Source organism: Lissotriton helveticus, chromosome 10 (genome assembly GCF_964261635.1).
Source record: "Lissotriton helveticus chromosome 10, aLisHel1.1, whole genome shotgun sequence".
NCBI classification, from domain to species: domain Eukaryota; kingdom Metazoa; phylum Chordata; class Amphibia; order Caudata; family Salamandridae; genus Lissotriton; species Lissotriton helveticus.
In genome coordinates, this window is record NC_136071.1 from 129,111,045 (window position 1) to 129,136,391 (window position 25,347).

Here is a 25,347-nt window from a genome sequence, read left to right on the forward strand (position 1 = left end):
GTGAACTGGTGCCTCGCCTTTTGAGCCTTCCTTTGCCTATTGGGGAATTTTTTTGTTCACCACACTCCATCAGTGCTCTCTGAGGAACAGGGTTTGAGCTAGGTGAAATCAGGCTGTATCGGCACCGGCCAAGCAGCAGCTCAGCATGGACAATGCGATCTTGGAGGGAACACATTATGTTGCTCTGCACTGCACATTGACACTCGGCCTACTATGAGACCATTTAGCGCTTTGAGACCCTCACTGGTGAGTAGCCACATTTTAAAAACTCTTGATTGATTGACCCTAGCAGAAACAGTCTCCAACTGGACTGCACTAGAAAAGCAGAAAGACTAGTGGTCTGGTGAAGTCTTCCAGCCACAATGTGTGGTGTAGCCAGCCTGCCAAAACCAGGCAGTGCTGATGGGTGCTTTCATCCTGAAGTAATTAAGTATGTGGTCTGTTAGGATAAGGGCGTTTCTAAGAGGATGGAATGTGCCTTTATATAAAGGCTGCCCAGGTAAGGTTACCACACTCAGCAGCTGGTCGCACACACGGTGGAGTCCTCTGCATGCCAACCATGTCTGTCCTAAACTTTCTTCTACAAAGCATGAGCACCAGCTCTCTGCTGTGCTTAGTCACTTGTATAGTACTTTTATTTTATTTTTGGAATGACTCTAAAAAGTCAGTGCTCAAAATGCCCCCAGGACCCGCCCCGCTGCCTTTCATTGGTAACCTCAACGTGGTGGATCTCAAGAACATGCACAAATCGCTAATGGAGGTAAGAGTCAAGTGACTGCGGGAGGAAAAACATGGAGTCTAGAATTTATTATTTATCTTTACCTACATTTAATATTAGCGAAGTACATTTCTTCAGGCTATCACAACACAATGTTTTTTAAACTTATCTTCACAGAAATGGGCGCTGTGATCCTTTCATGTATGTTTAAGTCTGTAGAGTACATCATCAGCTTTCTTCCAGTAGAGTGTACTTGCTGTCAAAGTAAACATTGGAAATTCGTATTCTAGGCACATGAAGTAATTGTCTGCCACTCTGTTGTCTAACCCACTATTTAGTATAGAAACTCCATACATAGGAAATGTGTAGAAACTCCATACATAGGAAATGTGGCCCGCGCCTGATTTTGTATGGGTAATATAAAGGTATACAATTAAAAATATACCCATTCAACATCTACATGGATTTCTTCAATATTGGGCATATTTGTTGTGGATTGTAATAATAGCTGAAGCTAGAGCAGTTTGCAGGAGAAGAAACTTTGTTTATCAGACATCACCTATTTGTTTAAATCCTGTTAAAAATTAATATGCTTGTTAGATACAATGTGATTTGGATCTCAGTGAGGTCTTTTACTAAAGAATTCCATGAAGTCATCTAACTCACTATTACCTTTACCATTTAGTGCACCTATACATATTGTTTTTAAGATAATCAGAGCTACTTATTGGCACGTCTACCTATCCATGTCTGTTTGCATAATGAAGATCAAATTAGGAATATTGAAATCTTAAAATTAAAATATAAATACAAGAAAATTATCAAGCTGTTGCCCTGGATGTCCCAAGTTCAGAAACATTGCATAGTTCTCGTTAGAGGTTGTTGTCTTCGTGAGTATTCTGTTTCCCAGATCATTGAATACTATCAAAATTACTGGTTATGGTTTGGGTCATAAGAATGATATACAAATGTTGTGTGTCAGGATGTACTCAATTCTGCACCAAAGAGGCAAATTATGCTGCATGTTATGCCAATATATTCAAATTATTGGGCATGTTCTAAGACATTATATCAGAATTGTCATCAATTTAAGAAATATAATTATTGACGTTAAAGCGATTGACCATCAATATGTTGCTTAGTAGAGAACCTCATACACATTCAGCAAATTCTATCCAAAATCCTATTAAAAATTAATTAATGATTTTGTCTTGTGTGGAATCACAGGAACGGCATTAGAGCAATATAGCAGCCAGAGGAAAATAGCAAGTATAAACATATATATCATATATACAAATGTGCAAAGTGAAATTGAAATATCCTATTTATTACCCCTGTTGAGTATGGGGAGGACCCATAACTCATAAGAGGTGAAGCCTCGAGTGAGATATGATGCCCCTCCTCTACCACAACAATGCTAATAAATAGATTATACCTTGCGCATCTGCATATATGGATTATGTTATGCTAGTTTTTCATATGTACTTGTTTTAACAAAAGGTATTAACCAGAATCAGGATGCATGGGGTTACATTTGTGCACTATGATAATAGACTGAAGACCCCAGGTGACCATTAGGAGAGTTGTTTCCCTGCGAAAAATAATTGTTACATGCAATCTGCAAAGCAGTCAAAAGTGCTTTTCTCTCATCAATTTTGATAAACTGCGATAATGAACTCAAAATTGACCTTTCACTGTAGTAATAAATGTGTGATTGTACCTTTATGAGTACAGATGGTCTAAATAACATGTTATTAGGTCAAATTTATTCTCACTTCTATGGCTTAAAAAATGAAGTATTGAGTAGAAAGCACGCATAGGTGCACACAGTTCTTGTATTAAAATGTGAATCTATTTTACTACTGGCAACCAAACTACCTTTTAAATCTACCCAGTGGAGCTCAGTTTCAGGTTGGTCTTTCCTCACTCTACAGGGCAACAAGTCTTTACAGCATGACACAAGCACAGTTGTATTGCACATTACAAATCTGTTACGTCACCTTATCACTATGAAGCTTTTTAGGTCAAAACAGTAGACCTTTAAAAGATATGTGAAACGTGAACTGCTGCTTTGAGAAGACAGCCCTGTAAACATGAATTTGAAAGAATGGTAAAGTAAGGCAAACAATAGGTAATCTATTTTTCCATTCTGGTTAAATAAAATGTTATCCTGAAAATCTCACCAGCTGACCCAATCCACACTCCAGTGATAGCCTGACAGTGTCTTCCACTGCTAGAAACTTTGGGCTTCTTTACAGACATCCATTAAAGGGCAATCCTACAGCACGCCTGAAAAAGGTTTTGTATTGAACATATAGAAGATCTTAGAAGGACATGAGTGATTATTGTCCGACTCGCCTAAAACAAACAAATATTATTGATCTTGTATGTCTAATTTCTTATAAATATGTACTTACACATGTGTGATAAATATCACAATGGCCCGACTCAGAGAGCCATCTTTAGTCGGTAAAGTAACTTTCATTTGAGAAATGACAGGATTTAAAATTAGGCATTTCACACTCCCTTGACCATCCCATTTGCAAGAGATTGCAAATTGTACTTTGAGAGTTGGAAAGACATTTTAGACTTGCAGAGTACCATTTGTACAGTGTGACTGCGTTGTACAATAGCAAACGCTGCGATTTTATGAGTCGCAGGCTATCCAATCCCAATACACTTACTTTTAAACATCTGGCCCTTGGTCACTGATATATGTTCATGACATTGTTTCCTGTTTAAAACATGTCTAACTAGAGCATTTCAAGTTCTCTTTATATTTTTATTCCAGCTCTCCGAGAAGCATGGCAATGTATTCACTGTACATTTTGGACCCAAGAAAATGGTGATCCTGACTGGATATGAAACCATTAAGGATGCTCTAGTTAATCAGGCTGACGACTTTGGAGACAGAGCAGAAATACCAATATTTCAAAGAATAACTGGAGGGCATGGTAACTCAACAGCACTTGCTTACTTCAGAGACAAACTGCCCTTGACTTTCATTTCTATTTAATCTTTGTTTCCTCACACAAGCGGTGACTGTTTCATTTCCGCATCTAGACCAGTTCCTACAAGGATCAAGGTGTATTCAGCGGAAGGTGATGATTAAATGTCTCTCGATACAAACTTTTAGGTGGATGTATTTGATTGAAAATATACCCTTTACATTACTTAGTACTTCTGATTCGTCCATGCACATTTTCAGGATATTCACATAAGATACATTTACAAACTATAACTCTAAATGGAGTTTACCTTGAAAATCTGTCGTGGGTTCAGACCTCCTGGATTTACAATAAACACTCTGGTCTAAAGGGAATATAAACTGTGATTTTGCTACAAAGTAAGGCTGAGGTGTTCCTGCTACACACCTTTAGATGAGAAATTTATATTTTTGGGGTTTTGTGAGAAGCCACCACCGCCTTCCTTTTAAAGGTCAAACACCACATGCCCTCTTTTATTCCAGAGAATAGCCTTCCAAACGACTAGGTACCGACAACGTTTTTAACAGAAGAAAGAAGGTCTAGGAAAGGTTGTTGAAGTGAGTGGAGAGTGACAAGTCTTGACTTAAGAGCAGACCTAGGTTATCAGGTTATAGACATGAGCTACAGGAGTTGGATTGGACGGAGTTGTGTGGGCTAGAGATGTGAAAGGGAAGCGGGGGTAAGCAAAGTTGAGCTATTGACTGAAACTATAATAATCTCTGTTTCGTTGGTCCTCAAATTGAATGAGTTACAATTCATCCAATAACAACATCGTGAAGACAGGCTTGTAAAAAATGGTAAGGATCCTCCAAACTTTTGTTGAAGGAAAGTAATAACTTTGGCCCTCATTACAATGTCAGTCGGACGAGCGTTCGACCGGCATCGTTTCGGGATCGGGACCGCTCGACAAGTAGGCGGTGGTTTCGACCTCCAAAGTACAATCCAACCGCCATGTAGGTGGTCAGAAACATGCCTTTTTGTATTGAGGATTGTGCTGCGGCCCAGAAAAGGGCCACAGCACAAGCCTCAAGGCAAAAAGGACTGTTTGGAAACATCCCTACACCTTGTGCAAGGCCCATGTGGTGCCTTGCACAGGGTGCATGAATATTTCAGGGGGCACCATAGCAGAAGCCCTGCTCGGGGCCCCAAAAGTCCCTTTCCGACAGACTTACAATGGTGGTCGGACCGCCATGGAAAGGCTGTCCAAAAGGGACAGGAGCTTGAGCAGGCACTGCCCCTATTGTAGGGTATTAAGCTCCGACCGACAGTCGACGCCTGCTGCCTCCAACCGCCTGCATCATAATGAGGAGGTCTGACTGTGGCACCAGATTTTGTACAGAACACCACCGACAGGCCTTCAATGGCAGTCCATCTGACATCGAAATTGGGACCTTTGTCTCATACACGTAACACATGAACTTGAAGCTATATGAGCGGATAAGATGAGCTTGAGGTCTCACGTACAGGTTATAAGGGATAGGGCTTAAAGCAGACCCCTGTAAAACTCTGGGTGAAAGGGGCTGAAACGTAAATTGGAAGGATCCAAGGGAGACTGCTTGATGTCAACCAAATAGATGAGACCTGATCCATGTTAAGGCCTGGCCTTAAACGCCAGCTTCCTCTAGCCATTGTAAAATGAAAGTGTGAGAGACCATGCAGAATCTGAAAGTACAAGGGCAGAAGTCTGTCCCTGGTCATCCAGCATTCTTGAGCCATCAAGCACTGAAAGCAGAGGAGACCCCATACCGTGACCAACATGGAGCCAAGATGTTGCAGGGTCCAGAAGACTACTGGATTCAAGGAATTAAAGGAGTTACTTATTAATTAATTTTTCCAGCAACTTAATGGGATAGGGAAGTAGGTATTTGGGTCAAACAATGTCTAGTATTGTGGGACCAGCTAAAACACTTTTAAAAAAGGGGGATCATAAGAGCCTTTCTTCCATGTGAAGGGAACACAAGCAGCAGAAATAGATTTGTTACGCAATGTGAATAGCATGTTGATGAGCGAAAGAGGGAACAATCACCAGATAAAAGAAGACAAGGGTCTAAAGAAGACCGAGAAGTCAAAGGCAAGATTAGCCTGCGTAAGTCAGAACTTGGAATGGAAGCATGATCATTTAGGGATGCGTCTGCAGTGAGATTCAGTGGTGAGCCTGATGGGCCCTGATGGGTCCATGGGAGCAGAGGATGGATGAATTATCATTTGATGACTATCATTTGAATCCAGATCCTGAAGTGTGATAAAAGAACTTAGCAGGGGAAGTATTGCAGATCTGCTTAATTGTATCTAAAGACTATCATAGAGAACCTGCAAGGGTGCCAGCTTAGAGGCCGTGTAAGCTGGAGTAGAGAGCAAATGTATGATGTAGAAGATTTCCTTGGTGATATTGCATGCCTTGAGGATCTTCTCCCCAACATAGTATGCTTTGAAAGACAGCACCAGTTTTTATAAGAGCATTGTGCATTGCACAGGTCACTGTGTTTGGCTGTAGAATAGTCTAATATCAATGAGCCTTCTAGTTTTTTGCAGCCTCTCTTGGCATCTCTTAGGGTGGTGCTGTATCAAGGGGCAGACAGGAGGAGGTGATTGAACTTAAAGGGGGTCTGTCTAGAGTTTGAACAATCCACGAATTGAAATCATGAGCATCATTGCCGATGGAAGAGTTTAAGTGGGGGCAGTTCGGATTGACAAGGGCATTCTTGAATGCATCCATACTGATTTTAGACCAGGTGATGTGTGAGACGTGCTAGAAATTTGAGAGGCAATAGACAAATTAATGGCCAATTGGAACAAAAAGTGTTCAATCGAGCTTGCAGATACGAAGAACCACAGTTTACTAAGCTTGGAACAGCAACATTTAAATTGATGCAGTGACCACGGATATGAGTGGGGCCTAAGTCTGTTTGAATGAGGTTAAGGCCATCCAAGGAATGCTTTAAAAGGGCTGAAGATGTTCTCCCTATGGCTTCAGCTCAGATGTTGAAGTAATCTAACACTAAAAACTATTTGTGGATAATGATTAAAGGAACAAGGAAGTCAGCCAATGTTAGGGTCGGTGCTTGGTGGGAGATAACAGAGGAGGCCTGCAATAGAGCTAGATGGAGAAAGGAACTTACAAAAGCCAAGACATTCAGCGTAATGAAAACCCTCTAGGCTTAAGCAAGAGATCTTGAGGAAATTCCTGTAAATTATTGTCTACCCTCCTCCTTGCCTGCCTACAGAGTGGGAATAGAAAGCTTTAAAATTGGGTTGGCAGGATGCCTCTAAATCAGGTGTGGTGGCCTCTTACGTCCAGGATTCAGTAATTAATAGGACATCCAGTCGAATAGCTAAGTTCATGAATCTTGAGTGAGTTTTTGGGTAACAAGCAAGTATTCACTAGTGTGCAGAAGAGGAATTAGTTCAGAATAGACTTTGAGTGAGTAGTTGAGTGACACAGAGATGAGGGAGAAGGTGAAGGTTTCGGGAGATAGGGGTCTAGTATTGTGGAAAACTGTGGCACCAAATTGAGGGGACATAGCGTTTAAAAGTTAGAAAGCATTTAATTTACCTGGATCAAGTAAAAAAAAAGCTTGCTTTTAATGTAGACTAGCCGGTTGGGGCCACATGGGGCAGTATCGCTGGCAATAAGTGCAAAAGTTGTGCTTAAGGGTGCAGATGGGCTTGTCTTAAGTGCCCACTGCGCACCTTCCGCTTCACATACACACAGCCAGCTTATTTAAATGGCTTCTAGTACTGAAAGAGGAGACATGGTCAAGGTGTGTTTCCACGCAACCATAAAGCGAATCTGCAACCGGGGAATCAAAGAGGGCAACTGAAAGCAAACTGAGCCCAGCAGAGTGGCAGAGTGTGTTACCTCATACCAGTTGCACTCATTTTTAGTGCCAGGTGTTTGTCCAGCGTTGTAAAATCAGTGCAAATGGTATCACACGCAGTGCAAGAGGGCACTGCTTCTTTCTGACACTTGAGTAGAAGCGTTGGATTTTACCCAGAGCATGGAGTGCAAAACACTTGCCAACTCCACGAACGGAGTGGAGTTCACCACCCAGGCCTAGTGCCTAGCTCCCTGAGGGACAGACCTACTAGAAAATAATAAAATATCATTACAATAACAACCCACCTGAAAGTGAGAATAAACCCATAAACATAATAAACAAGCAAACAAGCAAGAATAAAATTGCTCCCAAGTGAGAGCATTTGACAATACCACTTGAGCATGAGAGCAAGGCAGGCACTTTACTGAGGTTACAACGATGGCTGAATATAGATTAGAGCAAGGCAGACTGAATGCACAAGCAGACAGACAGATAGATTAACATAAATCCTGGTATGCATATATGCAGGAATTGGTCCATGAAGGCAGGCTTTGATCTCTTGTTTGTGGTATAGATGTGTAGTGCTCCTGTCTGTGGCAAGTAAGAGGCAGCTCGGGAGTGTGTGGCATGAGGGGCATAACCATGAAGCCTGCCCTGGCCATGAGAGGAGTCAATTGAGTGAGTGCTAGCTCTGATCTCTGTCATGAGTGAGGGATGACTAGGCATCTGGGGCAATTAAAGGGTCTGTCTGCCCTGATAAATGACATGGGGCCAGATGTATCAAAGGGTTTTGCCCATTCTGTGTCTATGGGTAAATGTATTGATACATATTGCCCCAGATCACATGCCTTGAGCTCTCACTGCATGACTGTGTCCCAGAAATGTAATTGTTGTATCCCTGTTCTTTGCAGCAGGTGCCCAGTGTCTTCAGAGTGCAATCCTTCTTTGCCGTACTGAATGAAAGAGTATAATCTTCAACAGTACTGGTTAGATACACATTACAGGACCAGAGTTCTCTCATAATCAAGAGTTGATTCATGTGGCTCTTGGCTTGGTTTTCGGCCAAGAAATACAATGCTTTTCTTCCACCAAGCTAATAAACAGGAGTGGCATTTCAAAATATGTTCTGCCTTAGATTTGTTACCACAACCTTATTAGGAAAGATGTTGTACATCAGAAATAATTTGTGTTTAGCATGAGGCTTGCAGATCACTGGTCACTGTAATTTAACTGATGCCAAGTGTGAATACAATTTGGGAAGAAAACCTTAAAACCACAAAGTTTCATTGATTCAGTGGAATCTCTCACAACAACACCCTGCCACCTCTCTCTCTCACACATACGCGCTCACACATGACCACAATGGAGTGTGTATTTAATATTTTAACTCCACTCCACTTTGATACAGGGCAAGCTATATAGTGGATCGAAGACAATGTAACAAACATTTTATGTATTTTTTTGTGTGTAACAAATTCAATTGATATTTTGTAGACATTTTAGTATGCTTTATCATGTTGCATGACATGGCATAAGTCTCATTAGCTCACCATGTCTAGCGGTCACGCCCCAGTGCCTCTATCGCTTGTATATTGTATTACATGTAAAAAATAAAATTTAAAAAAATACATCCCCCCTCTTTCTACCCCACATCTCTCACTCCCGGGCTGCCTTTTGTCCACATCATTTGCAATATTGGAGTCGTTTCTCACCCTCACAATGCATCCCCTGCTCAGACATTTCACCTTGGTGATCAGTTGTGTTGCAGGCCCAATGGAGGGCATAACCCGGTATATACCATGTCATCCAAGAGAGGTGAGGTACGGCTGCAGGGGGGGGGGGCAGATCTTCTCAAATTGTTTACTGTTGTCCTTCAGATTATAGGTTAGTTGTTTAGGGACAGTGTGTGCCACAGATTGTGTATCCACACCTCTGTTGGTGGTGGTGTTTCTTTTTCAAGGTCATGATGGTCAGCCTTTTGGCTGCCCCTAGAAGATGTCCCAGAACCGCCTTGCCTCCACCCCCCATTATAGCCCTGTCCCCTCCCTCCTCTTCCCTTCCACTTGCCATGGCAAAAATACCTGATGTATGCTCTCTGAGGACTGTGACCCCCTGTATTGTGGCTCAGGATGTCTTTCCAGAATTTCTGAATCGTCGGACAGGCCCACCAGATGTGAGTATATTGGTGCCCTTGTCTGTTCCACAAAGCCAGCAGCGATCTGAGGTGGGCGGGTACATGGTTTTGAGTCTGCTGGATGTGAGATACCACTGCATAAGTAGTTTATACTCTGCCTTTCTATGTTGCAGACTCTTAAACTTCTTACGTATTGCTTGCCATATTGAGGACCATATTATTTCTCCATATGCATGTGCCAGCTCACTTGCCCATGCCCCTCTACAGGCCCACTGCAGCCCCACCGTTTTGTCCATCAAGATTTTGTACAGTGATCCTATAAGTCCTTTTGTGGTATCATAGGTGCCCAGTAGTTTTTCAACCTGAGTGAGGGTTCTAGATGAAATTTGATAAACGGTTGCATGACCCAATGACATATTTGTGCGCATTGCAGTCTTTCCATTTGGGACAGCTTAAAATCTTTCCTGCTATCATTGAAGGACTTTATTTTGCCCTTATGAGACATGACCCTTATCATAAGGCACCCCCCTTTTTTCCAGTTCTGAAACCTACCAGTGTCGAGACCTGGAGTGAAGCTAGGATTAGCATGGATGAATGTGTACGGTGCCACAGGTGCGGAGCGACCTTGTGCAGTAATTGCGTTGTCCCATATTTCCAATGTTGTTTTGGTGACCGCAGATGCATAGAGAGATCTAAGTTGTTGAGGTTTGAGTATCTAGGGCCGGTCCCATAGATCTCTGCCCGCTGCTGCCTGGTCCATAAAAAGCCATGGCTTTTCGGATTCACGCATTGACATTCTATGAAAATGCAGGGGTGGGCCACTCGGTAATATTTGGAGATGTCTGGACGTGCCAAGACAAGACTCCCTTCTCTAGTGGAGCCACCAGTGTTACTTTATTGAGTCTCACTCTTTCTCCTTCCTCAACATTTTTAACAATGTGGTTGTGCAGGTCTTGTAGCTCATTGTTAGGTATGGCTGTGGGAATTGTTTGAAAAACATATAGCAGCCTGGGAAGTATATTCATTTTCACCACATTGATCCTCCCTAGCCACAAGATATATTGCCCCTTCCATCTTGTTAAGTCATCAATAATTTGCACCTTGAGTATAGGCAAGATAGCCTTGATCCAGGTGCCTACTGAATTGCTGATTTTAATTCCTAGGTATTGAATTGCATTTCTTGCCCATTTTATGGGACAGCTCTTCTCACATGCAGCAGGGAAAGACAAATTGAGTATCTCTTATTTATATGCATTTAACCTGAATCCCAAGATCATTTCAAACTTTCCCAGGCAACCATTGACCTCTTCTAGGGAAGATTCTGGTTCTATTAGAGTCAAGAGAATGTTGTCAGCAAATAGGCTGATGTTGTGCTCTTCACCTACGAAAAGCACGCCCTTTACCTCTGGGTGAGATTTAATTCTTATCACAATTCTAAAAAGCAAAAAGGAGAGGGAAAGGAGACAGACCAGGCATGTGCCTCTGTGCAGTATGAATTTATCGGAGGGCCTCCTATTGATCCTGATGCCGGCCTCAGGGTGCAGAAAGTTGCCTAATAACCAGCGTTTAATTTTGGGCCTAAGATTTATTCTCTCAATGATGGCTCGAAGATAGTCCCAGCCCACTCTTTCAAATGCCTTCTCTGCTTCTATGGTCGCCAGGATGGCAGGTATCTGGTATTGACTAAATTTTTCTACTATATAGGCAACTTTCTCCACATTATTCGTGCCTTGTCTACACTTGATAAACCCCACCTGATCTGGTTCCACTAGAGCTGGCAGAATGTTAGTGGAAATGTTCACATCAGTATCTAATAGTACAATGGGTCGGTATGATTTACATTCTGTTTTCGATTTACCTGGTTTAGGGTTCACTATCATGGCTGATTCTCTCAGTGTAGGAGTAACCATTCCCATTTCCTGGAACAAGTTATAGAGGGCTGTAAGGGGTTCTAGAAGCAAAGCTGAGAACTCCTCATAAAAAGATCCTGTCAGGCCATCCAGGCCTAGTGCCTTTTGGGATTTGAGGGATTGGATTGCGTTTAGCCCCTCTTGGGGTGAAATAGGCTCCTCCAGCCATTGTTTCCACTCTGAGGGAATTTGTGGCAATGTGAGGTTCTCGATGTAGGAGGAAATTGTCACTGGGTCTTCTCTTCCCGAGGACTAGAGTTATTTATATAGGTTAAGAAAGATCTCCTGTTTTCCTTCCTCGTCATGCACCTCCCTTCCCTCAGGTGTGGTCAGTGTGGGAATGTATTCCTTCATCCATTGTGCCCGGAGTTTCCTGGCACACTATTTATCTGTTTTGTTCTCCCTTCTCAGCCTTTTCAATTCTTAGGGACCTGAGTTGCCCCTGTAGATTTTTTCGCTCCCTTTCTGTCTGCCTAGTGGGTAGACGTTTATGTAGGCGGTCTAGTCTTTACGGCTCAATTAGGAGCTGCTATTCACTAAGTTTTGCTTGTCTCCTCTTGTCGGCCATTACTGATATGGCTGTTCCCCAAAAAGTGGTTTAAATGCATCCCGGTGTGTTCGTGTGGAGTGTCTTTTGGGCTCATTAATATTAACCCCTTCGATGCTCATGATGGAACAGTTCCATCATGAGCATCAGTCACGCTGTGCTCATGACGGAACCGTTCCGTCATGAGCACACCCGCGATTGGAATGTTCAGCACCGGGGGAGAGTCGGCGCTGCAGGCAAGGTGTAAAGTAGTCACAGTTGGGCTAATTGTTCACTGTGAACAATATCCCACACAATATCAGGTGGGATTCTTCAAATTTAGCTTACACCCGATCTGTCTCCCATCCACAGGGCCATTTCGCCATCGTCTGATATTATGCCCCCTTTATTATGAACTTTGGTAACCCGACAGACTAGGTCCCTGGGGAGAAAGAACATGTCTAATCCTGTATATGACTTGTGGACCTGAGAATAGATGGTGTATTCATCTGTGTGTGGATGGAAATGCCTATAGCAATCTATCATACCCAGTTCTTCAAATGTGTTATCAGTGTATGTGAAGCCCCTCTCGTGGCCTGTATGTTGTGTGAAGATCTATCCAAACCTGGGTACCATATCAGATTAAAGTCCCTTCCCAGGATAATGCTCCCCTCTACCAGCCCTACTAGCATGGATAGTGTTGGTTCTAGGAAGGCTTCCTGATAAGGGTGGCTGCCCACATATCAAGGAGTCTATGGAAGGATTAAACTTTCAATGCTAGACTTCCACCTCCCTTGTCTTTCTGTACCTGTTGTATTTGTATTGGGAAGCTCCTCTTGAAGAGGTTCACCACCCAGCTGTTTTAGTTTCCCCTGAGGCCCAGTATTGTGTTGGTTAGTCCTTGTGTTTCATTCTAATCTGATCCTGCTTCAAGTGATGTGTCTCCTGCAGGAGGAGAATATCGGCTTGCTACTGGTTCAAGTGGTGCCAGACTAGGCATTGTTTCATGGTGACCCCCATTTAGTCACCACTGGAAGCCGGGGACCCCAAAGCCATTTGTATCGAATTATTAAAGATTTTAGGATTTTATATTGAAAAAAATTGAAAAAAACAAAACATTTTAATGGGAAGGTTGGTGCTGCATCTCCGTGACTAACGTTTAAATGGTTGGTTTTATTTCGCAGTACGAGGCTCCTGTTCCTGCTCCTGCCAGGGCCACACTGGAAACGCAAAACAGCCCTGTCAAATGATTTCAGACCAGTCCCCATACGGTGCACACCAAGTGCAGTGAGTGAGCCTGACCACTACAAAGGGGGCTTTGGGAGGCTCTTCCTCCAAGAACATTTAGGAGACAATGGTGCATTCTGCAATACATTTATCATTATATATTGCATTGTATTAGCTTTTAAGGAAAAGTGAATGATGTCCTTACTATGCACCAGGATACGACAATCTTTGATGGGGTTCTTCAATGATTCCCTTATTATCACCCTTCAACGGTGCCTCCTCTCCCTTCATAGCCCCTATGTCATATGTGTTTCATTTGTTTTATAGCATCTCTCATACCATTGTAGGATATTAGAACACTTTACATCTCACACATATAGAGACAATGAATCATGGTAAATGAGTGTATAGAAAATATTACATGAGGCAAAGGGGACTGCAAGGTGTAGGATTCACATGTCTTTCAGTCTGGCAGGCATTTTTAAAGAGTGCTTGGTCTGGAAAAGCACAAACTCAGGTTTCAGAACATAGCACAGTGGTTAGCATTGATTTTAACAATAAAAATTTATTTTCACCCAAATAAACCTTTTTAGCAACATCAAGATGATAAAAGACTGGGAAAAAATATGTTACTAACTTGTACCATGCAGTTTGCCAGCAGCTCTTTGATGACAGTTTATATGTCACTGTGCTAGATTACGATTGTCACTTATGAACTGCACAGTAACAAAAGAATCTCTGTGACAAATGCAGTAACCCACTGACCTATGCACATAAAATACTGTTTTTTAAAATGCATGGAACACGTTCTTTGTAGTAGGCATATTAACCCTCTGTGCTACATTAGATAAGTCAAAGCTGACACTGGACACAACTCTCATCTCTGTCCAGCAGGTACATTAATCACTGGTGTTATCTTGGCACTTGTATATTTGCTCAAAAACTGCTAATTATACAAGGAACTTTGCAGTTCTTCTAAAACTGCTGCCTGGGGACCTCTTGGGAATGTGTCATGGACGCCTGGGGGTCTGCGGACCACAGTTTGGGAAACACTGCTTTAGGGTCTCAGGGGTGTTCGACCGGGCCAGTGCCACCTTGGCTGCTCGGGGGTTTTCATAGTCCACTCTTTAGTCACGGGGAGCAGTAGCTTGTGGAGGAGCAGGTCGCAGTGCATCCTACCCCACCGCCATCTTACCCGCAAGTCCGAAGTTTTTTGTTTTTTGCTGCACTCACTCAAAAAGTACCTAAACACACTGCAAGAACCTGTTTCCATGGGGAGCTGGTCCACACAAAGTTAGTATTTTTCTGGTTATGTCAGGGTTTACCTACACTATGGATACCAACATACCACTCTGATCTAGGCATGGGGGAGTTTTGAAGAGAGAGAGAGAGAGAGAGAGAGAGAGAGAGAGAGAGAGAGAGAGAGAGAGAGAGAGAGAGAGAAAAGGTGGGATGGACTGTTTTGGACATCTGAGCCAGGACAGCTATCATCCCAATTTCCAGCCTGGCTAAGGCCGGATTTTTACTCCAGCACAGTTCTAGCATAAATACATTTTTAAGGGTAGCTCATAGACTGAAACATCGTCAGATTCGAAGTAGGTAAATGGGAAGAGCTTTCTCCATGTTTCTCCAGAAAAAAAAAGAAAACAAAAAAAATGTGCAGTTCCAAAGGAGATCCAATGTCCACATGCGTGGTTCTCTGGTATGAAGAATTCCGTTTTGCGCGAGTGGAATTCGGATTGGAAAGCCACGTGACATTCCAGGAATCCTCTTATGGTTGTACTTGGTGCAGCTTTCTGTGCAGAATCCTGGAAATATTTGTGAATTCCAAAACGCAGTACATCTACACTAGGAAGTAGATTTAAATCTGCACGTGTAAAATCACTTATTTTTTTAAAAATCTGACCCAGTGTGTGCGCTTTGCAAGGCTTTTATCCTGCTGATAACCACAAAGCAGTTGCACATCAGACCTTTGGTATGCAATGTGTGTGTGTGTGTGTGTGTGGGGGGGGGGGGGTGATCTGCAGTGTAATATTATATTCAATCCACATGCTGAGAGAAATATTCAAATACAGCTATCATATCTGTTCTCTAGGTATTGCCTTCAGCCATGGGGAGCGATGGAAAGTTATGCGGAGGTTTACTTTATCCACTCTGCGTGATTTTGGAATGGGCAAGAAAACCATAGAAGACAAAATTGTGGATGAGTTACAGGCCCTTATTAAGCATTTCGAATCTCATAAGGGTAAGTCAGGAGAATTTCTCTAAAATTATAATATGGTTACTCTGAGATGTAATGAAGCTACTCAGTACTCTGGGCACAAGTTCTTATTGGATGAAAGAGTCTACGCCTTTAAGGGAACATAGAAGTATTGACTTGTGATATAGGGCCAAATGTATCAAGGCAAAATGGGTTCGCAAACGCCGAAATTCGCAGAATTCCGGCGTTTGCGAACTCATTTACGCTAAATGGTATGTATGAAACATTGTTGGTGCAAAATAAGGAATCGCTAAATTTGCCATTCCTTATTTTGCGATTGCATTTAAGGAATTGAAAATTTTGCGATTCCTTAAATGCAATGTATCAAGGAAAAAAACATTCCAAAATGCCATTAAGGAATCGCAAATTACCACCAACTTCTAGTTGGTGGTAAGTTGCGAATTCTTTTAAAAAAGCATTTTTTTAAAAATCAAAAGGTGCCATGTGACGCTCATACATGCCCTTAGGGCATGTATGTGCGCCATATGCGCACACATGTCATTTTCAGGGGTGGAGCAGGGTGTTCTTGAGACACCCCTGCACCCTTGAAAATATTCACAATTTGCGATTAGCAAATTGCGATTCGCAAATTTCCCCTTCATTCCTATGGGCCTCCTGGCCCATAGAAATGAATGGGAAATTATTCCTTAATTGCGATTAGCAATTTGCTAATCGCAATTAAGGAATTTTAAGGAATTGCTAAAAAGAAGCGATTTCCTACATACATACCATTTTGCGATTTCTAAATAGCGATTCCTTAAAAATCGCTATTTAAGAATCGCAAAACAGAATGTTGATACATATGGCCCATAGTCTTTGAATGCGTGTCTTAAACTTATTTCACTAGGTAAAGATTGGAATAACAATTTTATGCCGATAACACTTCAAAGAAAACTTCTGCAAACTCTACTGCGGTAAATATCAAGCTGGAAGGCTGAGTCTGCCTTCCCAGAACGAGAACATGTGACCTCCAGATCACGACAAAAGTTAACTCACTTTTTATGGCTTATTAAGTAGAGGTGATAGATAACCCGATTTAGAAAAAGATTGATTGTAACAGTAACAAGTCTGTGGTACTTGTGAAGTTATGTTGATGTGTACCCTTCTTTTTCATACGATTACCTAAAAAACATTACAAAAACTATAGTTTACATCTTCTTAAAGGTGAGTGGATGTTACATTTCCCAGATTTGTCAAAGGAATGCCGGAAACAGGGACACCTCTTTTTTTTAAACATCTGTAAAGTCTCAGAAATCAAAAAGGGTACATAAGAATCATTTTAATAGGATGTTCCCCAAGCATGATTTTCACATGACTGAAAACAGACATTAGGCACCCTGGTTTCATCTAGAAATCCTCACGCAAGATCTTGTTAAACCGACAGCAACTTTAAGGTACTCATATCAACATGCAGACCTACATTGAAAATGGTGAACTGGATGGGTTGAAGGATCCTGGCTTAGATAGAAAGGAACTATTTCTCTATCTAAATGTATGCACCAACATCCTAACTTGTTTCCAGCCGGGCCAAGATTGAATAAAGCAGTTTACTCCTATGTAGTCCATGCAAAAAGATGAAAATACGTGCCAGTGATACGGTGGGGAGTTTACCACCATAGTTACCCTCGTCCTGTTTAGTCTCCGTGTAAGATGTATGCCTTTGCTACATTACATGCATGATCTTTGGGCACTGTCTGTCTTAGTCACTTAGGGCCAGATGTTCGACCGCCAATTTGCGAGTAGCAAATTGCGTCTCATTTACGACTCGCAATTTGTGACTTGCAAATTGGGATGCACAACAGTGTCTGAGACACTGTTTGCGATTCCCAATGGGGTCACAAATTGTATACCTCATGCATATTAATGAGGCAAGCACAATTTGCGACCCCATTTGGGAATGGCTGTCACTCCCAGGGATGGTGGCCTGCTGGAGTCAGCAGACCATCATGTCTGGGACTACTTTTAAATTAAGTAGATATTTTTTTTAATGCAGCCTGTTTTCCTTAAAGGAGAACGGAATGCATTTAAAAAATAAAAATGAAACTTTTCAGTTTCATTTTTTAAGGGCAATCAGTGGTCCCTGGGACCACCGCCTGCCCTTAAAGTGCATTTAAAGTGCCACTGACAAAGGGGAAGGGGTCCCCTTCGTGTTTGTGAGTGGTATACCATGCTTCTGTGAAGGGTAGTAAACTGCGACTGTTTTGTGACAGCAATTGCGGTTGCAAAACAGTCATACATAGCATAAGGAGTTTCTATTAGGTGGCACACCCCTTCCTTAGAGGGAGTCGTTAATCCTATTTTGTGAGTCGCAAAATAGGATAAGTACATGGGCCACAGGTTTTATCTGCGGGCACAAACGGGTCTAAACCCATTCAGGCCGCAAAAAATCTTAGTACATCCTGCTTCAAGATCCCATAGCCCTGCACTCCTCTCAGTGTTATGGATCATCAAAAACTTAGGACATGGAATTCATACATATGGCACAGAGTTTGAACTCTTTTTCCATTTATTTGAGGATAATTAAAAATGGCTTCTTCTTCAAGCCAGACTTGATGAGCAGCCAGTTTAAGGATGCTGTCGATCCCAATGTTTTGAAGTTAGTGGGTTTACAATTCATTAGTTTAAATAAGACACAAATGGGCATATTTACGAGGAAGTGGCAAAGAGTGGCGTTAGCCACCTTAGCTTCACGCAGCTTTTCGACACTTCCAAAATACAGGGCTGCACCGTATTTACAAGGATTTGGTCAGCACTGAGTTTACCCCTTCCCTGGCGCTACTTGTAGCCACCTAGCGCCAACGCAGACAACCTTGCACCATAGTGCAAGGATATCTGCCTTGCGAGGAAGATTGTTTATGTGCAGGAATGTGTACCTTCCTGCACATAAACAATCTGAAATGGCATTTTGAAACTTCTATGTATGCTGCTCAGTGCAGCACACATAGAAGTTGCAAAATGTCATTTTTTGAATTGATTGTTTATGTGCATGAAGGGTCACCTTCCTGCACATAAACAATCAATGTCATTTTACTGTTTCTATGTGTGCCTGCAAAAACGATGAGGAGAAATTAAACATTTCCCCTCCATGAGCCTGTTTAAGACCATGTATTCCTTGGTCTTAATTTGGCGATTCCCCATATTTACGCTGGCCATGTACATATAGGGCAGTGTAAAAATCATTGCCCACCCCTTTCACGCTAAGTATGGCATGAAAGGGGGAATTATTCACAAGGCGGAGCTAAGCCACATTAAGTGGCTTTACGCTGCAGTTGAATAAGGCAAAGCCGCTATTGCCAACACAACATCAGACAAAGTGACTTGTGGTGGTGATAGGGGCTTATAAATATACCCCAATGTCCTTCTCCAATTTGAGGGACGTGGTCCAGCAGAAATGGAGCAATCACATATTGGTAGTATCCATGGCAGACGAGCCCTAAAAAAAATCCTTTGCATCAATGGGATTTATCAACCATGCTACAAAACAACAGCGTGCCGTACAAAGAAGGTGGAATACAAGAATGGTGGTTATAGCAAGAAGGGGCACACTAGACCAAATTCCAGAGGGCTTGGGAGTGAAGTGAGTTGGTCTCAATTCATTTTCAGCAGCTTAAACCTATCTACTCAACCTGGCTTTCTTCGAGGTTGTCCGTTCAGTGGCGCATGATCATTTTTGCAGCTCAGATCTTTCTCACTGGAACTAAATTGAAACCATCAATGAATCTGCATTATGACAATAACACAAAAGCACATATTTTTATTTTTCACATCCTAATGCTGCTACTAGTGCTTGGGTTAGGCTAGAATCTTATCATTTTATGTAGGAAAAAACTCTTCATCTCCCATGATTGACGAGCCACTACTTGCACCAGGTCACATTGAGCATTGCTGGTTATATTCTCAATACTGCCAGACATGAAATAACTGGAGCATTGATCTGTGTTATTGTGTTCTGGTATTCAGAGGAGTACCCAGAAAATTTAAATTGGCCCACTTAGATCCAAACTTCGAATGCCAAGGGTGAACAAAGCGAATACGTCCTATTCACTCTAGACGAGGTCCCTTCATTCCATCTTCCGTCCATCTATCTCTCTATCCTTTACACATTTCATGAATCCATCCATTGATCCATATTTTCATGCTTCCATCCACACTTACACTACTCTTCTGTTTATCCACCCTCTCATCATTACACTCTTCCATCCATCCTTTTATCCTTCAACTCACAGTTTCAGCCATATATCCCTCCTTTTACCATCCACACATCCTTTCTTTTTCATCCCCCACTTCACCCTCCTTTTAACAATTCAAACAATCCATTCAGACTACCATTCATCCAGGCTTTCATCATGCAAATGTTGTTTTCGACTTCCATCCATCCGGCCTTTCACGTTTGTCTTTTCTTGCTTTCTGCCCTTCCTTCTTGTTCTTGTTCTTGTCTGTTTCTTTCTTCTTTTCATGTGTCCTTCGTTTCACTCTTTTTTTTTTTCAGAGTTTTATATAGCGCGAACTAGAACCGAACCGAATCAGTTATCAGAGCGCTTTACATAGCACCAGTTACGTTACACGAGGACACACTTTCATTTGAGGCACGGGGAGATTAAGTGATTTGCCCAGAATCACAGGGGTTTTTTGGCGTCGTTACCGAGACTCGAACCAAGTTTCCGAGGTCGAGCGCCTTAGCCGTTAGGCCAACCCCTCTCCAACTCTACCATTCATATCTCTCTTTCTCTCTCTCTCTCTCTCTCTCTCGCTCTCTCTCTCTCTGTGTATCAAGATACCTAGTGCAAAGAAGGAAATGGGCCCCCAGCTGCTATAGGAATGATAAAATACAGAAATAACCATGTTCCAGTGGGCCCCTCATGTCTCTGGGCCCCTCTGCCACATCGCCTGCTGCCCCATTGGAAGCTACTCTGCACTCTACCTCTGCACATTCTGTCCTTATTTTTCTATCATCACTTCACCTATTGGGCCTCTTTTACTATGACTGGCTTTGCATGCCGGATCTCTGTTATGTTTTTCCTTACTTTGGTTTTTAAGAGATATGGGGCCAGATGTGCAATACATTTTACCGGTCGCAAAGGGCCCATTGGGCTGTTTCCGATGGGTAAAATCCATTTTCCTAGGTACCAAACCTATTTTGACTTGCAAAATATGGGTTGTGAGTCGCTATTAGGAAGGGGTATGTAAAGGGCGTCCTTCCCTAATACCGAGTCACACTGGAATGTATGAATGTTTTGCACTTTGGAATGCGATTGTACAATATTTGAGGATTACCACCAATTTCAAATTGGTGGTAAGCCATTCGCCAATGGGAAGGGGTCCCTAAGGCACCCCTTCCCCTTTTGAATGGGGGGTGCCAAAATCTTTTCAGAGCAGGAGGTGATCCCACGGACCACTGCTCACTCTAAAAAAATGAAAACAAAACTTTTCATTTTCATTTCTAAAATGCATCCCGTTTTCCTTCAAGGAAAACAGGATGCATTTCAAATTTTAAAAACTGCTTTATTTAAAAGCAGTCACAGACATGTCACAGTCACTGACCCCAGCATCCCCCATCATTGTGAGTGCCAGTCATCCCCAATAGGTCGCAAATTGTGAACTGCCTCATGAATATTAATGAGGCAGGTCCCTTGCAGCCCATTTAGGAATGGAAAACTTGTACATCTGGGTTTGTGACTCGCAAATTGCGAGTCACTAAAAAACACAATTTGCGAGTCACAAACTGACGGTCATACATGTGGCTCATGGTCTGCAAAGCTGCAGACAGAATATGTTCATTAATATTTATAAGTGCCAACCTCACCCTCGCTTAAGCTGTAAGAGCGGGGGGTTCACAACGCCACTGCCCTTTTTGAAAGAGAGCATCCATGAACATTTGCAAAGTGTCAACTCCAGTGAAAACAATACCTCTACTTATGAAAATGACGGCGGGAGATAAAGAAGTCAGTATTTAAAATGTTCAAAGTGTTAAAGAATTTTCTGAATATGTTATTTGTTGTTTAAAATCTAGGAAAGCCCTTTGATACTAGGATTATACTGAACAGCGCTGTATCCAACGTTATCTGTTCCATAATATTTGGAAAGAGGTTCGAGTACGAAGATCCAACATTTCTGACTTTGATCCATCTTCTGGCCGAAAATGTCAAACTGCTGGGTGCTCCTCAGGTGCAGGTAATTCTCAGTCTCATCATACAATATAGGGGTTTTCCAGTTTCTTAAATGTTAATGTGTTATCTCTATTGTGGCTAAATAATTTTTATACACATTCCCAGTTATTTTCTACGGCACATATTCTCTGGAACCAAATCGTCTTTGGTGATAAATTTTCTTATATATATATAATTTTCTTTGGTGATAAAATGTCTTATGTTCTCCTTGATTGCTCTATTCTGTCCACCATGTTTGGACTGTACTGTTATCAGCCATTATATTCTGGGCTTAACATTAAGGGCCTGATTCTGATGGGGCTAGGAAATCTTCCCGATCTAATCGGTTTGTAAATAGTTCCAGACTGACTCTGATCGGGAGAGTCCGACCGACCGAGTATGATGCATCCGTATGCTTCCAGATACAATATGGTTAGACTCCCATTGACTTCTATGGAAGCCTATGTTCCTAACCGCATTGTAATCTGGCCCTCGGTAGATACGTTCCTAATCTGATTTGGAAGGAGCAAATGCCATTAGGCGGCCTTCCTAACTGCAATGTAATCGGACCCTAGGTGGGAATGCTTTCCTAACCGGATAGGAATCAGGCCCTATATAGTTACATTTTCTTCCTCAGACTCATAGAAAAAACTCTGCTCTTCTCTCACCCATCCATGCTGCCTGAACTGAACTTCTGTGCCTAATATTCACTCTCCAACCAGAACTACCCTACAGATGCCTGTACTCAGTGGGTCACTTTCACAAAAGAAGATAATATGGTTGCCCCCTTAGGTTTACATTCTCATATGGGAGACCATTTAGGACTTTCTGAAATTCACAAAATGTTCCAGGTCACGGTAGGAAAGTTGTGCCAATGACAACTTTCCGAGCGTTCACTAAGGAATATTTTCTGAATTCTTGGCTACAATTTTGTGTAGGTATTTCTGCTGGCGTAATTGTACATAGTATGTAAATGTGCCAGCAGAGATGTCATCACTTTTGTGCAATCGCACAATTTTTGCTCCTCAAGAAAAATATTTTTCCCTGTGTAGAAACTCCTACCCTTACACCTGGATACATTTGAGAGACAGTGCCTTCCCACCATGGAGAACCGACTGCATAGCCCCATAGAGGTTGGTTAAGGCCTTAATTTAAAGGTCGGTGCCACAAAGAGGGCCTATAACAAGGAAGGGGTCCTAGAACTGCTGGTACAGCTAGAGGCAGAAGGCATATAATGCTATTAGAACATTCCACACACTGGGAATAGAATATTCTATATTGTGCAGGGTGAAACAGAAAGGTAAGCAGTGGAAAGTTCGAGTATAACTATTTCTACATCATGCATTATAGGCTCTCTCCAATTCTACTTTCTTTATTGAAGCTTACAAGATTTCAGTGCTCTCATCAGTCTTACAACACAGAAAGTTCATAAATACACACAATACAAACTCATGCCGGCACACATATGGACACACATCCACAGACATGTGTTGGAACACCCCAGCAAACCAATACATGCACACCGCAAACACATGTGCCGACCCTTAGTCCATGTACATACATAGCATGCCCTTAGTCATCATCATCATAAATGTTTATTTCAGATAAGTCATCATCCATAAAACATAAGCAAACACATAAAAGCACAGGCAAATACATAACTAGAGAACATATATAACAAATAAGGGGCTAGCCATTATATTTCTAGAGTCAACACTGTTCTCTTCAAAGCAACCTGTACTAAAACTAAATGTGCAAAGGTATAAAATATACTACAATATTAGTTTTTGTTGCATTGGAACTTTTTACATCAATATTTAATATTATGTGGACGATCTTTAAATGTCAAATAAATATAAGTACAATAATTACAAAGAAAAAAATTGTAGATTAAAAGTAACATCAATTTTAATTCATGTATTAGATCACGATATTCCTTTGAAAAAAACACAGTTATTACTCCTCACAGGTCCTAATCATGCCCAGCTTCCTTTTCCTTACTAACCATTATTTAAGCTAAAATCTAATCAGGTTAAAACAATAAACTGATGTCTATCCGCTAGGCCTGGGCTGCAAATTTTGTTCTGCTTGCAGAATTTGCGGAATGTGGGTAATTTCGCGTTCTGCACAGAACACAGAATTGCCAGAAACTCCACAATCCGCGGCTACGCGGAGTTTTTTGCTTCTTCGTGCTTTCAAAATGCGTGTTCGCAAGATATTTATCCCCGAGCACGCAAACAGTGTTCGCCAACAGGAAAAAAGCATTGCGAACGGGCGGAACAAGCAATTCTGCGTGTTTGCTGAACTTTTGCGTGCTCGCAGAGATTTTATACTGTTTCGCAGAGCTTTGCGTAGCGCGACTACGCAAATTCCACCCACCATTCTTAATGCTAACCGATAATTCCATATACCCAAATTTAAGCAGATCAGGGGCAAATCCCCTTCCTTTGAATGTGCCTATACATTGGGCAAAAAAATAGTAAATCCCTCCACAGATTCTATTACATGCTCACAGAAGGGGCAGTTGGCAGAGTTATTGCGCCTTGAAAGCCAATTGACAGTAAAGACATTAATCAGAAAAGTGCAGAACCTAAGTTTAATATAAAGACATTTAGGATAAGGGGGATAGGCATTATCCAAATATGGCCCGCATTTCATAGTCATTTTAACATTCAGATCTTTTTCCATGAATCCACTTTCGTCTGTCCTCACAACCCATTGCTCTGGGAAAAAAGTAATATTGCGCCTTCAGGAGCTTTACAGAGCTACTATTAATTCCATTTGGATTATCCCAAAGGCTATTTAACCCTAAATTGTATGACCGATATTTCACATACTTTAGCCAAGAAACATTATTTGAATTGGACATCCCCATCTACTCCACTAGTTCAAATCTATAGGAGACCAGTTCAGGCGTATGCCATGTCTTTGTGATCGCCCTACCCTTCCCTTCATCTCAAAAGTCCACGGTCACTAATCACATAATAGAAAGAAGCAATATTTATAACATTAACCAAAAGTATCTAATGCTCCAATGAAAAAAAATTGATTAAGCTCACCATTAGTTAAAAGTACTAATTTAAACAATAGCTAGGAAAGATCTAGCATTATAATAAATGTGTTGCTGTTTTTCATGTGAAGTGTCAACATATATCACCAGGCATTTTCCCTGGTTAGTGAATCTTACTTTTGGTCAGAAAAACATAGCTTTCAAGAGTATGATTTAAAATAATACTTAGGCGCATGATTCATTCTAATCTGTACGTTTCATTTAAACACGTTACCCATTTACAGCTCTTGTATTGTATTTATCTATACGTATGGAATGTATCCAAAAGAAAAAAAAATATTAAAAATGGCAAAAACAAAATGATCTTGGTACATGGAAATGCAAATTGGAAATATTAAAAAAATAAGGGTTTGATTTAATTAATTCTATTGATTTTGATATTGGCTGGAAATATAGGAATATCAGATCAGTGAATAGTATTTTAGGGTTGTTTGGGCAAAATATTGAGTACAAAATGTAGTGTGGACATAATATAGTGTGAAGAATAGAGGATAAGAATATCCTGAAGATAAGTTTCTATGGGTATGCAAAGGTTTACTTAACTGCTCATA

General features: G+C 41.6%; 1 protein-coding gene across 1 annotated transcript in view; it reads left to right on the forward strand.

The window, feature by feature from the left end:
* Positions 1–559: 559 nt before the first annotated feature.
* Positions 560–25,347, forward strand: part of LOC144786011 (cytochrome P450 2K1-like) — a 54,564-nt gene continuing 29,776 nt past the window's right edge. Inside the window, exons 1-4 of the mRNA XM_078664925.1 lie at positions 560–760; positions 3,510–3,672; positions 15,416–15,565; positions 21,591–21,751. Of these exons, the coding sequence (XP_078521051.1) occupies positions 560–760; positions 3,510–3,672; positions 15,416–15,565; positions 21,591–21,751 (675 nt within the window). The remainder of the gene's footprint in view (positions 761–3,509; positions 3,673–15,415; positions 15,566–21,590; positions 21,752–25,347) is intronic.